The sequence below is a fragment of the Colletotrichum acutatum genome (genome assembly GCF_030867785.1).
Source record: "Colletotrichum acutatum strain CBS 112980 chromosome Unknown BDZ83scaffold_13, whole genome shotgun sequence".
Taxonomy (NCBI): domain Eukaryota; kingdom Fungi; phylum Ascomycota; class Sordariomycetes; order Glomerellales; family Glomerellaceae; genus Colletotrichum; species Colletotrichum acutatum.
In genome coordinates this window covers 1-19,769 of record NW_026849007.1, presented here as the reverse complement: position 1 = coordinate 19,769, position 19,769 = coordinate 1, and the positions used below count along the sequence as shown (strand labels likewise).

Sequence of the window (19,769 nt, the reverse complement as noted above, 5' to 3'; positions counted from 1 at the left end):
TTGAAGAAGTGAAGTGAAATACGGACACTCATTAAGGTATTGGGGCCTCGGAGGCATGAAAGGGCGGCCCTCCAAACATGGGATGACATAATCCATCCCAACTGTTCATCCAACCCTCAGGTTCCTGAACTTACTTGCTCTCGACACGCAGGCTACAGCACAGCAGAACCACACGTACCTCATCTGATCAGCTTGAGCGCATTCGGGTGTGCCTGACACAGCAAGAGCCCGCAAGAGTACAACGCGCCTTCCCTTTACCGTCCCACTCCCGTCCGTACCAGGCTCGCTCCGCACGTCCAGCCGTCTGCCAATGTATCCTCAAAGACCACTCGACCATTTCTGAGCCAGCCATCTCACAATTTCGTGGGTAGTCTTTCCGTAGGCACGCGGAATTGAACACCGTCGACGCGATATTGCAACTTCGGCAATCATTACTTCGCCCCGTTCTTAACCTCACACGAACTCCACAGCGACGGTCCGGTCTTACAATTCCAATTCTCCAATTTCGACACTCCTTGCTTCACCACACCGGGGCCGCAACTTGCAAGCGCTATAGCAGTATCGGCTGATAGGACGCCCATAATGTCTGTCGGGCCGGCGACCAGTCGCCATGCCGACGAAGAAGCTCGTGCAGAGGTCGATGTGCTCAACTCGCGACTCGAGAAGACGGCTCAATTGACCAAGAAGATCCAAGCATGCATGGGAAGGTTGGAGTCCACCGGCAAGAGCGTCAAAGAAGTAGCAGGTCCTCTTAGTGGAGAAACGAAGAAGCTTCAGGTCTTGGGCAACAGTACGTCTATTCTCGCGCATGCCTAACAGGGCTTCAGCTGACATTGACTCCCTCACCCGCAGACATCGATTCTGTCCTCGCAGCCATCGAACGCCTCCGTCAGCCCGCCGATAGTAAGAATGACGAAGAACAGATCATACGTGCCGGACCGGACAAGGCTGGCCTTTCCAATTACCTCGCCTCAATCAAGCGCCTTTCCAAGTCACTTGAAAACATGCAGGCCTCCAACCTCCGGGCGAATCAACAGACAATGGCTGAGCTAGTTCGCTTGATCAAGTCAGGCAACTCTCAGCTTGAGGGCCATTTCGACAGACTGTTGCGAGGAGAAACCCCACGATCGATCGAGCCGCTACATTACATTACCAAAGACATGCCATTCCCGGTACTATCCCAGGACAAGGTGACACGCCTCGGCCTAGTCAACTCGTACATCTCAAGTACCCATCGTCAGAACGCCGGTGCTGCTGCTGCCCCACAAGACTCGACCATTGCCAAGATCTATGCTGAAGTACGCGGGCCCTATCTGTCTTCTACCTTGGCCAACCTGGCTGCTGCCAGCGTCAACACGACGAAGAAGAAGAACCCCGATGCCATCTACCGCGCGGGCACCAATGGCATCGGTACATACGCGCAGGCCATGGAAGGTGCGTTTTTGGCCGAGTACGACAACATTTGCAGCATCTTCACCCGTGAAGATTGGGGTCCCCTTTTCCAAGCCACGTGCCAGAGCGCTATGGCCGAACTTGCACGGACTCTTCGCGAACTGAACAACCATATCAAGGGACATCTGGACACAGACTGCTACCTTGCCTACGAGATCACCGAAATCATGTCTGGTCTCTCGAGCAACCTGGAGACGCGTACAGGGGAGCTAAAGTCTTCCCTTGCCTCAGCCCTCAGGCCTGTGCGAGAGACTGCTAAGCTTTCATTGGGAGAGCTGTTGGATGACACGAAACGAAAGATTGCTGGCATGCAGACACTTCCACAAGACGGCGCACCGATACCCATTGTATCGGCGACAATGCAACGACTGCAGACTATGGTTGAATTCCTGCGGCCCGTCTCCAGTATTATGTTCTCTCTAGGCGACGGGGGATGGAGATCAAATTCTGCAGCCGATGGGCGATCGACAGACGCAATCCCTAGTTTGGCTTCCTTTGATATTGGCGCAGACGGAAAAGAAATCTTCTCACATTACTGCTCAGACACTGTCGAAATGCTCATGGCAGGGCTGGACTCAAAGGCCAAGATGGTTCTCAAGGGCGGCCGAGCTGTCATCGGTGTCTTCCTGGCTAACAGTGTTGTCATTATTGAACGAATGATTCGCGATTCTGACCTTGCGCCACTCCTTGAGGGTCGGATGAGCATGCTAGACCAATGGCGGAAGAAAGCAACAGGTATGTACACGATGGATTGCAAAGAGGTCTCAACACACTTGTTTGATGTCATCCACACAAGCAAAGCAAGGCCCCAGTCCGGACAGGCCGATTCCGCCTCAATTCTCAAGGGCCTTAGCAGCAAGGACAAGGACAACATCAAGAGCAAGTTCCAGGCATTCAACGGCTCCTTTGATGAGATGGTGAGCCGGCACAAGACGTACAACATGGAAAGGGAGGTGCGCCAAATGCTTGCACGAGATATTCAGCAGATGCTCGAACCCCTTTACAACCGGTTCTGGGACCGTTACCACGAGGTTGATAAGGGCAAGGGCAAATATGTCAAATACGACAAGTCTGCGATTGCCGCTGTCTTCATGACGCTCTATTGAGAAGGACCTTCCTAGTGTACCCATACGTCTCAGCCAACTGATTTATTCAGAGTTGGGGCTTCTGGCTGGTTTCTCAGCCATTTGCTTATTTAGCATTGTTCTGGAAGTTTGGCAGGGCGTTTCGGTGGCGAATACCAAGTCATGGATTGGCGATGCTTCTCGTACATTCAAATCATATATTGCATCTCATCTCTCATTCCGAAGATGAATCGGAGCGGTCTTGGTGTTTGCATGCTGAACTATATCGATACACGATGTGAAGGCACTAAGCTTCATGAGGAACACGAAAGGTCTTGACAAGCATGTCCATTTGCTTCTGATGGCGGCCTTGACTGACGGTGTAGCTATCCACACTAAGAGATCACATTGCTTAGCAGACACTCTTCCCATACATTGCCGAACCTGGCCACCTGCTTCAGCACAAGCCCATGCGCCAAAGTCAAGTCTTTTTGAAGAGCAAATCGATGCGCTCCGACCTGTGCCATACAATCACCCCGTCGCTGCCACGCTTGAACCACAGGATTCGATGCTGAGGGATGAATTCCTCGTGCGTCTGCTCGCTCTTCCAGGCCGACAGCGCTTTCTCCTGTGGTCCCAGGAACCTGTCCTCGTAACCGATGATATAGTCATTGCTATCAATGTCGGGATCCCATCGCAGTCGGTTCAGCACATCAAGCGCGGTGCGGAACTTGCCCATCCCCTCGGGCTTCGGGTTAGTCGTTCCTGAACGTTGTTTCGCTGCTTTTGCCTTCTTGCTCAGCTTCTCAGCGGCGAGCCTCTCCTGGGCGGCCAATTCTTCCTCATTCTCGTCCTCAGTGTCATCCTCGTCTTCTGTATCCGATCCGTCATCGCCGTCGACGTACACACCCCATTCGCGATCATCCAGTCGCAAATTTCCTAAGTCATTCGTCCTGACAATGCTCGCGCTGAACCATGATGTGTTGGAGTCGAAGTAGTTCTCGTCACTCAGAATCATCTTCTCGAATTGCTGCAAAACAGCTCTGAGGTTGCTTTGTGCAACTTCCAGGTCGCCACGATCAGGCTTCTCGTCCGATTCCATCCATTCCAGGCCGACGAGGTAGGAGCCCTGGTAATCGCTTTGGTTGTTTTGGGGGTCGCAAGTAGATGCGTCGACAAATCTCGCGGGCCAAATTCTCGCCGAAAGCTGAGGGACTCTCCTATTAATATCTGCGGGTATTGTCAGCAAACGAGCAGCACGCAGGAATGAGGTCGGGGTTCACAGGCTACTTACCGACAAGGAGAGATGCACATCGAGACTCCAGCCAGCCAATGAGCCTACTTCCTCGCTCCAGAGATGTTCCCCAGTAATGTACACGCAAGTCTACAAAGGACCGGAACGACGTGAGGAATCCCACGGCGCTAGGCGTCATGACGTTACCTCGGCCGGGCTCTGGCACCGGTAGCAACGATTCCCAGGTTGCTCCGTCAGCCGATAGCAACTTGTTGGCTTGGCGGAGTTCTGTCGAGATAATCTTGACGGTCGGGACGGAGGCGTTGAGTGCCGTATTGAGCGTTGGCGAGTGCCACCCGAGCAAAACCAGTGCTTCTCTGCTTGTTCGGTGATATCTGAGGTTCTTGTGGAAGAATGGGTCGAATACCATGTCCCTTTGCCAGTCAAACCGCGCATAATGCTCGAAGAAGGTCGCAATGATATCAGCAGCAGAAATGGCACCACCGTTGTGTACAAGCGCCTTGCAGACATTGGCCAACATGACAGTCAAGTGGATGCCTCCGAGATACCCAAACTTGGCAGCGTAGATTCCGCGCGCCTTGGCCCAAGTCTTGATGGCTTGGTGGCTCAGTCGGAACTGAGCCAAGTCTGGAATGGATCGCTGGAGATAGAATAGATCTCTCGCGGGCTTCAGCTTCAACAGTGTCTGGGCAGACAAGCTGAATGCCGGATCTGACGCAGGACGCTTCAGAATATCAGGCCATTCGTCCGCGATGTTGGGTGCCTGGCAATACTGGAGATCGCATCTCACACCGAGAACTTCCACCTCGAGCATCGTGCCGGTCTTGGCTTTGACTTTCCTCAAAAGCCGAATACCAGGAATGCACGATTTTCTCAGTCTTTGCCTTGCCAGAGTGAAGAAGACACGGGGACTGATAGACCCGATGAAGAAGCAGTCGATATCGGAGTTCCTGGACCACGTACCGAGACCATAGGATCCCACGGGGACGAGCACAATCGTCGGGCGGCCTCTTTTGTTGTCCACGAGTGTTTGGTCGGACTCGATTAAGATCTGACGAAGCAATCGAATTGCCCCACTCCGAGCTGCCTCGTCTTCCGCTGAGGGGAACACCTCAAGATTCCCCAGGCACTTGGTTAGTCCTGTGGTATCTGACAAACCGTCTGGCGCTCTCTTGAGATCGACAGGGATCGCCCTCGCATCACTGGCGGCATCCTTCGCGTGAGAGCGCTGCAAGAGACATCTAACACCCCAGTGATCACTCGGATACAGAGGCTCTTGTCCGGTCTCGCCGTCGCCAGTGACGAAGCCGAACATGTTGAAGCGAGATATCTGGAAAGGACCAGTGCCCTTGACCAAGATGCGATCATAACGTTGCGGTCGGTTCCCCAACCCGGCACCAACCATCTTACTGGCGTGGGGGTTCGCAGTAGGGTCAAAAGTTGCTCCTTGCTCGCCCTCGAACATTTGGCTGAGATCCCCTTTGAAGTTATCACTCACGCCAGCCTCGATGCGCGAGACCATCCATACGTCGAGAAGTTCGGCCTTTGCTAGAGTTGTTTCGATGCCTCGGAGGACATTCTCTGTTTGGACGGTGATGGCCCCCTTTTTAACAGCGGCGTCGATGGTGAAGGAAGATGTCGTGATATTGAAATCACCCGCGATGATCCATTGATGTGAAGCGTAGTTGGACCCGAGGTGACCTAGTAGTGCCTGGAGTTCTCTAAAGATGACATTTCAGCACAGATAGAAGATCACGTTCGGCGGAATCCTGTAGCTCACCTTTCCTTTGCAACCACGGCCCCGTCTGTCAGGCCATGGCTCAGGTGACAAGTTGCCAGGACTAAAGGAGAGGTAGGTTCCTCTCCTTCGCCATGTGCCAGATCACCGAAGCTGACTACGCCTGATCCCTTGTGCGGGCGTACGAAGGGAAGATACTCCCACGAAAATGGGTACTTACTAAGGACCACATGATTGAGTATGCTGGGTAATGGACCGGCAGTAGGGTCGTCAGGAGACCCGTGGGAGGCATTGGGATACAATGTGCGAATTCTGTCGTCTTTGAGTAAAAAAGGTAAGAAGTCGTCCGTCACTTCTTGGAGTACCAAGATATCTGCCACGGCATTTCGTGAAAGTAGGTTCTCAACGATGACGGGGTATCTGCTACGAGATGGGGGCCATTCGAACTCTGCCAAAACGTTCCAGCTGGCGACGATGAGGTTCTCTACTGCCTTGATCTCCGGGTGATGTGAGTCTGTATTTGAAGAGACGGGCCGCCAACCCAACTCCGGGCTGGAGAATCTCCATGATCGCTGCGGGATAACGGCTGAGGCCATTTTAGGAAACAACCCAAACGAATTATCGCATTGACTCAGTGAAGGCAAAGCAAGGTCGATAAGACCCCAGTGGCTCATTTGACCGGACGGAAGACGCACTAGAACGGCTAGTTGGGTGGCTTCCCAACTGACGGGTGGTAGTCGTCGTAGCTTCTCGAGGAGAAAGTTGAGTTTAGATGGTCCTGCCGTATCCTCGCACTGAGCAATCGTCATGTGCATGTGGTAAGGAGCAGGGCGCGTCTGGCCGATAGCCGTGAGAACTGTGGTGCGTAAAGAAGTAAGGCGATGAGTCCTCTCTTCATCCTTATCACACAGAAACAGGGTGCTGCCGTTCTTGTGCTCAAAAAAATCCGGTGAGTCGAGGGAAAGGGGTATGCTAGCGAGGTCACCGGTCTCCTGACAAGCCCTGAGGCAATTTACAATGGCATCGCAGGCTTGATGCAGAGACTTGGAATCTGCAGAACTTGTGAAAGGGTAAACGAGGTTGACATGAGGTGGCCATTTGGCATAGGCCTTGTCATTTTGGGAACGAAGACGGTCAATAGACGGCCACTGTTCCTTTGGTGGAATGAGGCAAAGAGCCGTGTCGTGTGTGGGTTTGACGCTGAATTCCATGGGTGTTGGTCTCTTGGTTCCCGTAATGACTTTGACTGCCGGTAGTTTTCGTAAAAGGGTAAATGTATTGATAGTGCGTAGTGTGGTATGCGGCGAGCCCAAGGCGTAGATACCTGAGAAGAAAGGATTCGAGTTCTTGTGTCGTTTGATAATGGGCCCAGCGGAATTATACGAGGATGTTCCGTTTACTTGACGATTGAGATTGCCTATATGGAACAGAAAGGAACAAGACTTGCGATGGCTTTTGTATTGAGTGGCCAAAGCGAGAAACTCGACTCTTCCAGCCAGGGGCTAGGTCCGTGTAAGTGTAAGTGTGTATCCGTAGTTGCAGGCTGAGTCCAACATGGGAATTGAATAGAACCGTTTCTCGGCCGCATCCCATTGGTGTGTTTTGGTATCGAACGAGACTGACCACCCCTGCAGTTCTACGACAGCTCCCCAATTTACGGAGTATTACTGTGGGAATGTCCTCATTGAGCAACCGGGGCTGAGGGCTGAAGCTAAGGTAATTGCGGGGAGTGGGAGTCACTGGCCGAGTGTGTCACTGCGTCAGAGTCGTCCCGCTCTCCACTCACATCTACCATGTATCCGTTCGCCGAGACTTTTGATCTCGATGCGCTGACTAGGAGGTAAGCATATGGCTTGATCCAAGTAATGTAGCAAAAAACTACAATCGCGTATTTGCCCATGTCGTGGGCCGTCTAAACTATACTAGGTATTCGAAAGGGCAAAGGGCCAAACTTCTGAGAGGCGCAGGTCTGGGGCGATGCGGGGCGGTGACTCACTGTGGTCGGTTGGTCCATCCGAAAGAAGCAAGCTGCATGGAACCCTGCTCATTGCCTTCCTTGCAAGCTCTCTCTGCCTTACAACACCTGCTCCGGAGTAATAATGGTTTTATCGTCAGCTTCGTACTTGGCATTGAATGAGGCTCATATCAGCTAGATACCATAGTAAGACTTACCAAGTGACGTTTATACCGCCATCATCTTCACGGGTAACAAGTAACCCAGTTAAGACCGATCTCATGTCACCGTGTGTGTGTATCTTGTGCCAGTCAAACTTCCCTTTCTTCCTCTCACTTTTTGCCTCCTGCCCAGTTGATATTCACAGGGATATCTTCAGAAATCGCCAAATAGAAGGATATCGAAAATGTCAATCGAAACCGATATCGGAGCCTGTTACTAAGTTTGGATTTTGAGCTACTCGGTTTGACTTCAATGTTTGAAGAGAGCCATTACAGAATCGAGGTAGACTGCGAGAACTAATCACAGATCAGCCATTCTTGGGCAAAGCAGTCAGTCAGTGCACCTTCTCCATGTGGCTCAAACGCCAAGCTCGGGTATCATCAATCACACAAAATCGCACTCCGTTCCCCGGCCAAGCGAGATATCATGCTCCACGTCTCCTGCGAGAGCCTCAAACGGCGTGTTCCTCAAGCTCGGGTCCTATCCCTCCCCAGTCGATGGACGCCACGCCCTTACCCTTGCCCTCCATGAGTGCCTCCAGCTTGTCCTCGTTGGTTACGTACGCTCCGTTCTGCCTCTTCTGCGCCATGGCATACTTGATCGAGTCTCTCCACTCCTGCAAGAAACATCGTCAATAACTCAAGCTTGGCAATCATTGCGACCACAGCTTCTAGAAGGGCACTGCACGTCATTTGGGAAGCTTCACTTACCCGCCACCATACTTCTTCACTCTGCATCATGCACCTCCGGCCCTCCTCGCCGTTCCTGGCTGTCGCAAAGGGCCACACCGACTGCACCACTTCGTACTTGTGCTTGCTTGTGAAAAGGTTCTTCATGCCCATGTAGAGCTTACTCGGCTTCTCGGCACTCTTGACCTTGACCTTGGCATGCGTCACGGGAAACGAGATGTTGATCTGCCCCTTGTACTGAGTTGAGGCGATCAAGCTACGAATCTGACCCTCAATATAAAGCGTGTCTAAATTGGCAACAACTCGTTCGAGTGCTTCAAGGTAAGAGTTGCTTGTTAGCCGTAGTTAAACCAAACGCATACCTTGTAATGCAAGGCGAACTCACCAAAACTCTTGACGGGTGCTGGATCCTCGATGAATCGGCGACACCACTCTTCCAGCTCTCTGTCACCCACCTCGGGGAGGACATCGGCCTTGGCGCCGCCACGGAACGCGACCTCGCCCGGCGCAACACACCGAATGTAGTCCAAACGCTTGCCCATATCGTCTGCCACCAGCAAGCCCATAAGGTTCATTTTGAAGTCAAAATCAATAGTGCGACCGCGGTTTCCTTTGATATGTATCAGCGGCTTGGGTGGGATGCTCGCCTGGGACCTGATGAGCCCTATCAGCGCGCTAGCGCTCGCTGTCAGATACTCTGCCTTGGACGACAGGGTGGTGCAGTCGGGCGATAGAGTGAAGTTGGGTGGTGAGTAAAGCTTGTAGTCCAGCCTGGGTAGACCCGTATAAATGTGAATTCCGTGTATCCCTTGGGGATCGTGTGAGATGGACGTCTCCGAGCTATTGGAGGGGCTTGAGTATGGTGGGGGTTCCGAGGTACTGGCGCTGTCGGTTGTCAGGTCATCATCATTGGAACGACTTGCCAGCAATGCCTTTTCTGTTACAAAAGAGGACGATGCTACGTTCATGCTGGATGTTGGCACTGGTGCTGGAGGCGGCGGCGGCGGCGGCGATGCTCTCATTGTCATTGGGGGCAGCGGCAATGGTGGGAGCTCTGCTGGCAACTCCGAGGGGCCCGAGAAATCTGTTGGGAGCGCTGGTAGCGACCGAGAGTGCAACACCACTGATCGCCCATCACTCAGGGTTGCAGCCATCGTCAAGTCTTGCGTAGTGTTGAAATGGCTCGTGGGCGTGGGCGTGGGTTGCTTCAAGGCGTAACCTAGTCACTCAGCGAAATCGGACGAACTGCAAAATGCGGTCGGTTGTGTGGCAGCGGTTGATCAAGCCGAAGTCTACATAGGGTAATTTGAGACTATTCGGAATTGTTTCATAAAGGGAAGAAACACGGTGAAGAGAGATTTGGGAGTAGAACGATAAGGTAGTAAAGAGAGGGGGGGATTGTGACAAAGAGACCTGCATGGTCATCAGTTTCCCCCTCTGAATACAAAAGTAGCCCGCACCGGGCCTCACTATTAAGTATGACCTTCGTGTCAGAACCTGGCCGGTGGTGAAGACCAAAGTCCCTGAAAAAGCAATCACCTCAGAAATGTCAGACTGGGGCTTGAATTAGGCACCACCATTCTTCTCCAGCCCCCATGCCGCAGCGGAGTGCGAATGGAGCATTGGAGCCTGCCCCTGCCCGCCGCATGCATCAGCCACGGCTCACGGTCCTCGGCCGGCCCTGGATAGTGGATTGCTGCACATGTATCCGCGTAACCGTACGCTAAGGTACCGTAATGTATCCGTACGGATACCAACCTTTCCATTGGGCCTCGGGGTCATCAGCACCAAGCCGCTTTTGGCCTCAGTGTGTCTCGAAGGATCATCAGCAACAGCCCCATTCCATCACAAACAATGGAAAGCCGGCTCCGAACCTGCGAATGGCCTTCACCACCCTCATCCTACCTCCTTTGAGGCAAACCACCAATGAGAATACACCTTGGAGCTGGCTGCACAGTCGGGAATTCCCACCCCGATCCTCGGCCGGGGGGGTTTGATCCATAGTATATAGAACCGCAACACAAAGCCCCAAAACAACAATCACAGAAGCGCGGCAGCTGTGTACAGAAGCACAATTCGAAGGCGTAAATATTCATCATTGTCACCATTGCAATGCATATGCCTATTAACCGAGGTGATGCTAATATCACTGTCCCCTCAACCTAACGCCGAGTAGAAACGCCCTCATATGCCCAAAGTGTGTTGAGGCACTGCTTGATCCACTTGATGATCGAGGGAGGTAGTATGCATGCCATGCTCAATCCACCAACGCCCAGGTAACCGAATTCTTAGAAATAATACTAGTCAGTCCTCGTCTCGTACAGTCATTCAGGGCAAGATTCGTCCATCTGCCGACTTCAGACGAGCTGGAAGCCATCTTCTTCTGAGACGCGGACGCCTTCCTGGCGTAGATTTTGGCGAGCTTTGCGGCCCTTAAGAACCTGACCATTCTCATTAAGAATTTCGTACTCCTTCTCCACCATACGCTCTGTCTCGCGACCCGTCGCCGTCTTGACAAATATGTCCAGAGTCATTGGTCGGCCGGGGCTTTCAACCCGATCAAAACTGTACTTCCAGTCCTCGGTGGCAGATGTGTCCCCATGCAAGTCTTGCGATGGCGCCATATTCATGACAGAGCGGCTGAGAGGATCCTTGATTTGTTCCTTGGCGCGAGCTGCCGAGCGCAGCCGTCCTTGCGGGAATTCCGAGTGTGACCGGAACTTGCTGAAGTTCTGCATATGCTTCTTGTAGTGAGAACTATTGCGAGCATTAGGTGTGCTGCTAGAATGTACAGTGACAAGCGTTCAAGGGCAAACATACGTCTCACTGTTCCTGGCCCGGGGCCGTGTCATGGCTCGCTGTTGCTCGGTTCCGCCAACAGCTTCAAGAGTGTACCAGTCAAGATGGCAGCCGGCCAGAGGACGGGCCCCGTTGGACCACTTGGACCGTGAATCCTTTGATCTTTTGAAATCTTGGTTGGCGCTTCGCAGGTCGCGTTCGAACTGGGCCGGAGATTCGATTGAGGCGGCCATGGTGTCTGGGTTGACGGAGCACGGTACGTTGAGAAGGGAGGGTATGATGTGATGAAGTGTCGATACTCGTGATAGGTAAGCAGCTGTCAGGCCGCTTTGCGCTTTGGGTAAAGGTAACGACGATTGCCTGGCTGGGAAGAGCCTCGAGTATAGAGTAGGTGTCGGAAGCGTTGGAGGAGGGGTTGGAAGACAAGTAAGGTAGATATAGTCGATGCAAGGACAAGCGAAAGAGCAGTGTGCGCTTCTGTCACCAGCTTTGGGGGGGGGGGGTGGCTACCTAGTACTAGGAGACTGAGGCCAAAGGAAGGAGGAGGGTCCGGGCAATATGAGGCAGGTTGGATGAGGTAATCACTCCAAGGCGGACGGAAGTGGCCGGGTGAGTCACCGGACAAAGCTGAAGGGCTGAGTTGCCGAGGATGACAACAAGGATTCGAGAGGCAAGGTCGCGTCAAGATCGAGTTCTAGACGAAAGGAAGTAATGTCGAGCAAGGCACAGGGTGGGGGTTGGTATACAGATGCAGATGTTCGTAGTAGGGTAAAACCAGGTTCGTGATGAAGTTGTCAGGAAACAGATGAAGAGGTAGAGAAAGACGGAATTCACCTGGACAAAGGTCGCGGGATGGAGGATGTGATATACCTTAGCTGGCAACGGTTGGTAAGGCACCTTTGAGGTAAGGCAAGGTAAGGTAGGCAGATAAGGCGATGGGAGGTAGGGCGGGCCACAGTGCGCCTGGTTCCAAGAGGATGGGGGAGGCGCGCGTGTCCCAACTTTGGGATCTGGAGACTGGAGCCAAGCTTGCCAGGCCGAGTTCCAACTTCAGATGAGACGGAAAGGGCGTGACGGAGTGGGTTGGTCGCGACGCAGGCACGCCGCACGCCGCTCGCCTGGGGCTGTAAAGGAAGGGCCAGGCGCGAGCAAGATGATGTAGGTATGCGAGATGAGTGTCAGACGGGCTGGTGGTGGCCTCTTGACCGGGAAGGGGGCTCATCGTCTCGGCTTAGCAAACAGACGGGCGATAAAGCTGGATGATAGTGCATTTGATACGTAGGTAGATACGGTCCATGATAAAGCTCGGGGCGTGTGGATGTGATAAGGTACCTAGATGGAGGGGGGGTGTACCTTGTGGTAACGTGGAGCCTGTTGATGAATGGCGTTGAGGTAAGCCTACGGAAAGGAACGGAAAAGGTATGACGAATCGCGAATTCCATTGTTGGGGACTGCGAGTCGGCGGGTGCTGCTGCAGAGTGCAGAATGTACGGAGTCAAATGCAGATAATACTCCCCCCCGTCCCTGCTGCACTTTCTCCTGCTTTGGGCCGAAACTCATGGTTCCTTCCAATCAGAGGGATTTTGGAAGGGGCGTGGCGTGGGGAGCACACTGCGACAGTCATCCGGCGTTGCAGAGTGGTGGACTAGAAAGAGTCACCCGGTCTCGCCATCCCCCCCAGTGTCGCCGGCTGCCACCGCCAGCTGTCTCGGGGTCCCTCGATAGGTACAGAGAGGCCTTGTTCTGACCTGTCCGGGCCTACCTACTTTTACTGGTTGATGTCATACAATGCATGCGGCGTGCTCGCAAAATGACGACAAATGCCGTATTCAACTTGCAACATGCACACTGTGACACCCGAGGTACGATAAGCTCCTCCAACTAACGTAGCCGGCCTTTCGAAGGGCTATGCGCCTGGCATTGGTGACTTGCCATTAGGTGAGGTCGGCCATCTTGCCGCTGGCGGGCTGCCAACTCAGCTCGGTTGTGGTTGCTCGGGTCATATGGCCCCCCTCACTCGCACCCTCCTTCTCCTTTGACTAAGGTAAGTAAGGAGGCAGGTGTTATTTCGACAGTAATCACTTTTTCCCTCCACCTCAGTTCACTTTGGTACCTTACTTGGGTTGATTACGCAGGTTTCCTGCCATGGAAGGGCCAACAACGTATCCCTACTTCAAGCGCCTTGGGCGTGACTATCGCCTTTGTTTGCTTTGCCGAGAAATGATATCACCGGGTCAGGAGGACGTCATGGTCGATTTAATGCGGGCTGGAGTTGCTATCAGCCCGTTCCAAGTTGTCCAACTGCAAATGCCTGCGAGAAATCTAGATGATGTACATGCTCATGATCGGAAAATGCAGTCCAGAGATTTGAAAGTGCAAGATGCGTGCATAGATTATTACCTCGCCCTCTCAAGTCGATGTTGTTTTCTACCCATAGCTCATTCATCCCGAGTCTGTCCGTTTGTTTATAGCAAACATCCACAGACCCGGAGCCCCGTAGACCCGTAGACTAAACGGGACCTCGTGAACGTCTCGGACCCCACGGCACCTGCTCCTCCGCCCGGCTCGTGCTCGAGCTTAGTCAGAAGACTTGGCGCTCAGCGCACGAGCCAGTCGACATTTCACCGCAATGCCCGGGACGGGCCCGACCTCCACTTGCATATTACCCGTGGACGCTGCTGCGGCCTCCCAGGTGCTCACAGGCCCATCCCATGAAACCTCGACACTTGCAAGCTCTCTCGCACTGATCGTCCTTCGGCTTGGCAACCATTACTAAGGCAATGTTCGGTAACGTAGCGTCTGAACAATTAGAAAGAAAAGAACACACCAAGAAGCAGAGTGCAAAGGAAGAGAGCCTCCGCCATTGCCAGCATCTAGACCGTGCCTGCCAAGATGTGTGACCTCTCCATTTGCAGTGGTCAGTAGCATAACGTAACTCCCCAACTCCCTCAATACCTAGCTGGAACTTTCTCTCGTGTCCTAGGCTCCGGTACTCTTCCTCTCCGTCGCCGACGGGCCATGGTTGGGTCAGATTCTCCCCGTTCTAGCTGCATGATTCAGGTCGGGACGGCTTGACATAACCTTATTCCCCGCCTTACCTGACTTCAGCATATGGACACCGAGTCGAGAACACCACGATACCAGAGGGCGATGGAGATGCGCGGTGTCTGAGCAGTCAGTTCACTGCCATCTTCCATCTATTTGACTTGAAGTTAACCGCCACGATGGATCGTGTTACTGGGATGGCCAGGGAACCATCGGTTGTGGCCCTTCGGACCTCAGTGCGCGCATCTCAAGGCCATCCTTAAATCGTCTACGGATACAACATTGAGCAACATGCAGAGCACAGTCAATCCCCACGATCCTACCCGTCACTCTAAAATCACAGGGCTCCGTCGTATCCGTCTTTCTGTAAAGACGTGCAGTTATTGCACGGGCGCTACTGGCCGACTGCTCCCTCCCATGGTCGAGGACTCGAGACTGTTACATCCCAGCTCATCGAACTTGACCAAGTATGAACCGAGCCCTGTTCTCGTGACACTGACTGTGTTGATTCGGCCAGCGTATTGATACCCCCAAGTAAAAGGGTTCTGGCCCCTAAATTGCTCTAGGTACTGCCAAGTACGCCTTCGAACTAGTGCTCTGTCCTTCCCGCGTCCTGTCTATTTTCTGTCTTCGTTCCGGGGCAAATCTGACCTAGTGTGGCAAAGATCCACGCTAAGCAATACCTGCGCGATGCATGGCAAATGAAGGAGCGTGGGAGCCGTCGGATAATTCTGCTGCTGGAGATCTTCCTTCTCGCGAATACGAGGACAAAGAAGAGCACGACAGAAGGCTACAACGGTAACTTTGCAGATGTCCATTACCTAGTAGGTTGCATTGTCAACTGATCTACAGCCACTCGCCTATCCGCTCGACCCATCAACGCGCCCATGGGCTCATCCACCGAAGGAAGGACTCAAGGAGCGCCTCAACTTTATACACCATGCGAGTACTACCCAGACGCCGGTTACGGTTAGAAGGAAGCTACCAAGATGGTAAATTGAGCCCCATTCTTTCTTCCTGTGTTTCGAACTGTCTTGTTTCGAATCTTCTTGGCCCACCGTCTGCTGGTTTAGTGGCTTCTTCCACCCTTGTTCACACCTGTACCAGCTATACCTGGGCCGGCGATTCTTTTATCTCATCTGAACGTCAATTAGCTGACCGATGTCAAGCTCGAAACAAACAAAGGAACGGCTGTATCTTCAACCGCATCATCCGCCCATGTCTTTCAACTATAACGGTTACACAGGGCAGTTTTTAAATTTTGTCTCGACGATGAACGCCACTCCCAAGCGTTCGGGCGCTGGCAGGCACAATGCTTCGTCCCGACGATTCTCGGTCGAATGTCGTCTTTCCTTGGCCTCGGTTCATCTCCACAAACCCATTCCACCTGAGAATTGAAGGCTCTACCATGCCTTTGCCAACGAGGCTGACTTAGTGTGTTCTTGGCCCTCCGAGTGGCAGGTTGAGCTTCCATGCTTTGTCCATCGCACAAGGTCCTTGGGTTGCTCGTCTGGTACTGGCTCCACATAGGATGGATCGCCGTCCGAGCCACTGACCAGCCGCTTACTCTGTGAACCCAGGATGTGTTGTTGGGTGATACGGTAGCTTCTCAGGTAAACACTCCCGGCTAGTTTCTTGACATCCACAAGCGTGTGGTCGAACAACACTCCTCGACGCCACCATCTAGGTGGATTTCGAGGAAGTTGCTATAATGGCGTGGTCAAGTTGTATATATGTCTCTCACGAGTCTCTTCCTTCAATCCTGATTCCCCCTTGTCTCCATCTTCATCACCTCCACTTGTACCCAAGTCTCTACATCTCTTCTTGCTTGAGAGACATTGTTCAATAGACAACATAGCGAACGGGCTGAGCATCGCCATCATGTCTCCTGCCAGCAAATTCCTTGGGCTCTTCAGTCTTGCAGCAACTGCCCAGGCAGCGTGCTCTGACTTCATGATAGACGACTTTTCAAGATCATCCGTTGGCGGAGTCAACAAGCTCAATTCGTGGACCAGTGACGACGATTCCATGTCAAAAATCGCCATCAGCAACGGAGCACTTACCTTCACTCCCAAAGTCGATACCACTTCATACTTCTACGAGACCCTGGGGTGTGTTAAAGCAGCTACTAAGGGCTACAAGGCCTTATCACTGTCGATAACTGGGCCCAAAGATGCTTCCATGTTGCTGGAAATCCAGTCAAGAGCATCATGTAGCGACAACACATACAAGAGCCAATGGGTCACCATCTCGGGCCTCACTGGTTCGCAGCAAACTGTTACCATCTCTCTGTCTTCATTCACGGAGGCAAACCTGGACGCCATCACCGGATTCGTCTGGTCCACATACTCTCAATTCTCCTCGTATTCATTCGATAACTTGCAGTTCCTGTGTAGCGATGCTACCAGTCCATCTGCTCCAGCAACACCGGGTTCAAGCAGCTCTCGGTCCAGCCCGATTCTTTCGGGCGCTACCACTCGCACTTCGGTACCATCTACATCCGGAACTGTACGAGCTGCAAGCACGGCGTCGAGTACCGGGCCCTCTTCTTTCTCGACGTCAGCCAGGCCATCAGGTGCCTCTCAGAGTGCAACCTCATCCGCGGCAAACTCCCAGGCCAGCAGTACATCTTCGATAGCTTCAAGTCTCCGCTCATCATCCTCGTCCACCTCTTCTGTCAGGGCGTCAACTGCCTCCAGCTCCGCCACTTCTCAGCTGTCGCCTGCTTCGTCGGGCTGCAGCAATCTTCTCATCGACGATTGGGAGTCCCAGTCACGGCTGACGTTCCTCTTCTACAACGCCATGCTTCAGCCAAGCAGCGATGACGGTACTATGAAGAGCATCGCTGTGAGCGGTAACAGAGTCACCTTGTCACCGAACAATAAGGACTCTTATTTCTACAGCAAGACTGCCTGCACAAATGCCAAGACGCAGACTTATGGTGGTATCTCTCTGCGAATCAAGGCCACCAAGGGTACGACTTTCCAAGTCCAGATGGCATCACCGGCGACATGTGGTGGTGACGATACAGTCTTTGGCTTTCAGTCCACAGCTGATCTCGGATGGACATTCGACGGCACCGAAAAGCTATATAGCTTTCCCTTCTCCAAGTTCCCTACCATCGACCAGTCCAAGATATCCTCAATTTTGTTCGGCTCACTCTCAGGGGTTGTGACCTTTGGTCCCATGGCCTTCTACTGTGGAAGCACACCCTCTGAGTATATCGTCAAGAATCAGCCGTCCGTTTCTGCCACAGCTTCGACTGTTCCTGCTCCCAGCGCCACAGTTCCGGCCAAGGTCATTGACAACTTTGCAAGCCAGAGCCAAAACGCCCTCGGATTCTGGCATGGAGGCGATGTCGACACTGCAGCGAAGTGGACGAAGGGAAAGGTCGTCATCAAGGCACCGGACGCCGACTACTCCTACTACACGCAATTCGGAGATGGTTGCACCGACATGACCATGTATGATGGTTCTTACTTGCACGTCGCCTACTCGGGAAGCAACAAGTTCACCATTGCCATGCAGCAGCATAACACGCAATGCAGCGATACTGTAGCCCCTTTCCCCGAAACCTGGGATTCGTTGGAGGCGGCTCGCTATGCCACTGGCAACGACATCTACATTCCCATTTCTCACTTCAACATCGTACGCAAGCGTGCCGTCGGCCTGGCTTTCAAGGGTTTCTACACCAACGAGGCCGTCACTTTGACCAAAGTCGAAATCGTCTCTTCTGTTCCCGCCAATACGCTCATCCCAAACAAGCTGCCCAGCGGTAACCTAGTCTTTGCTTGCAAGCGACCCAATTCGATTGCCTTTGCCATCGACGACGGTGACCCAAAGTACGCTCAGGAGGTCATGGAGGTCATCAGGTCGGAGAACATCAAGGTCACCTTCTTCACCGTTGGTGCTCCCTTGAGAGACCCTTCTACGAATTTGAGCACCATCTATCAGGACATGATGAAGGAAGGCCACCAAATGGCCCTCCATAGCTACACCCACCCTAGAATGGAGGGGCTCCCCAACAATGACGCTATCATGTGGGAGTATAGCCAAGACATTGCCGCCGTCAAGGAGCAATTTGGTATCACGACCAAGTACTTCCGTCCTCCTTTCGGTAACGAGGGCGCTCGTATGCGACAGCAGCTGGTTGCGGCGACGCAAAGTAACAACCCCTACATTGTGAACTGGAACATCGATGTCGAGGACTGGCTCTATGCCCAGTCTGATACCCCTGAGCAGCAGAAGGTGTCTTTCAAGCGTGACCTGGACAAGGGCGGCAGTCTGGTTGTCATGCACTACTTGTATCCCAGTACTGTCAGCTATCTGAGGGACTTCATCAAGATGGCCAAGGCCACGGGAAAGCAGCTTATGCGGGTAGATCAATGTATGGAGGACCCCGATGCGCCTCCTTTGTAGTGGACAGGGCGGGATTTCAACTGTATAATAATTAAAATAGCTACATATGGGATGGGATAGGGGCATATAGAGATTCAGGCAACCTTTTAACCCACGCTTGTTCGAAGACATTCTACCCTACTCGCCTTTTATCTTTAATGTTTCTGTCGTATTTGTTACTCTTACCTTTGTTTCGTCTACAAGGTCGGATACGCTGAAGTGCTAGATTCCGTAAGCAGTTGGCATGCACAAAGATTCTATGGCGTAGTGATTCGGGGACATAAAGAAGATGAGATGCTTGTGGAGTTTTCGGCTAGTCATTGCTAGCGGAGTTTTCGATGACGAGTCTACTGAAGGCAAGTATACTTCAGGAGGGCGAAATGTTGACTTGAGCGAGTTAACTATGTTAACGGGGTGCGAAACGGTCTCTTGATACCTGCTTTGTCCAGTCTAGCTACGTTGATTTAGCGGCCCGGTTTATAATACGAAGTCTAATAGACGCATTTAGATATTTCTAATATAAGATCACTACCCTCGCCCCGACAGAGCAATCCGCCGGGGCCGTACTATATATTACGTATTAAAGAAAGCTAGGTATATTACGCTCTAAACCTAACTATTAATTAAAATAATAGTTAATTAACTTAACTATTTTCTTTTTTTATTAATAACTCCCGGCCTTTTTTTATTTATTTAAAAAGTAAACTTTATTTATTTTAATATATATAAAACCTTTTAATACTAGCTTATATAAACGGCTAGGTTTGATATTATTTTTTATTTTATATAAGTATTATTATCTTCCCGACAAAGTAATCCGCTAGGGCAGTACTATATATTACGTATTAAAAAAAACTAAGTATTTTGCGCTCTAAACCTAATTATTAATTAAAATAGTAATTAATTAACTCGACTATTTTCTCCCTTTTATTAATAGTTCTTAACCTTTTTTTATTTTTAATTATTTAAAACATAAGCTTTATTAATTTTAATATATATTAAACCTTTTAATATTAGCTTATATAAATAGCTAAGTCTAATATAATCTCTCTTTTTATATTAATATCATCGTTATTTAAAGAAGCTTATAAAAGCTATTCTAAATATTAATTTATTATTTTAATTTTATATATTTCTAATTTATTTATTTTAA

At 51.7% G+C, this 19,769-nt stretch overlaps 5 protein-coding genes across 5 annotated transcripts; 2 read left to right on the top strand and 3 right to left on the bottom strand.

Moving 5' to 3' along the window:
• Positions 1-582: 582 nt before the first annotated feature.
• On the top strand, positions 583-2,558 carry BDZ83DRAFT_569227 (Exo70 exocyst complex subunit; the record flags this gene model as incomplete). Its single annotated transcript, XM_060504164.1, has 2 exons — positions 583-790; positions 853-2,558. The coding sequence occupies 2 exons, from the start codon at positions 583-585 to the stop codon at positions 2,556-2,558; spliced, it is 1,914 nt and encodes a 637-aa protein (XP_060369095.1).
• A 439-nt stretch (positions 2,559-2,997) lies between these two features.
• Positions 2,998-6,720, bottom strand: BDZ83DRAFT_568952 (endonuclease/Exonuclease/phosphatase; the record flags this gene model as incomplete). Its single annotated transcript, XM_060504136.1, has 3 exons — positions 2,998-3,746; positions 3,811-5,492; positions 5,552-6,720. 3 exons carry the CDS (start codon positions 6,718-6,720, stop codon positions 2,998-3,000), a joined length of 3,600 nt encoding a protein of 1,199 aa, XP_060369094.1.
• Positions 6,721-8,027: 1,307 nt separating this feature from the next.
• Positions 8,028-9,819, bottom strand: BDZ83DRAFT_64106 (uncharacterized protein). Its single transcript, XM_060509530.1, has 3 exons — positions 8,760-9,819; positions 8,396-8,688; positions 8,028-8,301 (listed from the first exon to the last, which is right to left on the bottom strand). The coding sequence occupies exons 1-3, from the start codon at positions 9,526-9,528 to the stop codon at positions 8,137-8,139; spliced, it is 1,227 nt and encodes a 408-aa protein (XP_060369093.1). The 5' UTR covers positions 9,529-9,819; the 3' UTR covers positions 8,028-8,136.
• Positions 9,820-10,731: 912 nt separating this feature from the next.
• Positions 10,732-11,406, bottom strand: BDZ83DRAFT_648037 (uncharacterized protein; the record flags this gene model as incomplete). Its single annotated transcript, XM_060510141.1, has 2 exons — positions 10,732-11,131; positions 11,195-11,406. The coding sequence occupies 2 exons, from the start codon at positions 11,404-11,406 to the stop codon at positions 10,732-10,734; spliced, it is 612 nt and encodes a 203-aa protein (XP_060369092.1).
• Positions 11,407-15,630: 4,224 nt separating this feature from the next.
• Positions 15,631-18,749, top strand: BDZ83DRAFT_606464 (uncharacterized protein). Its single transcript, XM_060507378.1, has 2 exons — positions 15,631-15,652; positions 15,799-18,749. Exon 2 carries the CDS (start codon positions 16,100-16,102, stop codon positions 18,635-18,637), a length of 2,538 nt encoding a protein of 845 aa, XP_060369091.1. The 5' UTR covers positions 15,631-15,652; positions 15,799-16,099; the 3' UTR covers positions 18,638-18,749.
• Positions 18,750-19,769: the final 1,020 nt, after the last annotated feature.

Excerpts from the sequence above, each read along its gene's own strand:
- BDZ83DRAFT_64106 (XM_060509530.1), bottom strand. The coding sequence starts at position 9,528 with ATGGCTGCAACCCTGAGTGATGGGCGATCAGTGGTGTTGCACTCTCGG. Across the intron at positions 8,689-8,759 it reads AGCACCCGTCAAGAGTTTTG|CACTCGAACGAGTTGTTGCC; the intron begins GTGAGTTCGCCT and ends CTTACCTTGAAG. Across the intron at positions 8,302-8,395 it reads GTGAAGAAGTATGGTGGCGG|GAGTGGAGAGACTCGATCAA; the intron begins GTAAGTGAAGCT and ends TGTTTCTTGCAG.
- BDZ83DRAFT_606464 (XM_060507378.1), top strand. The coding sequence starts at position 16,100 with ATGTCTCCTGCCAGCAAATTCCTTGGGCTCTTCAGTCTTGCAGCAACT.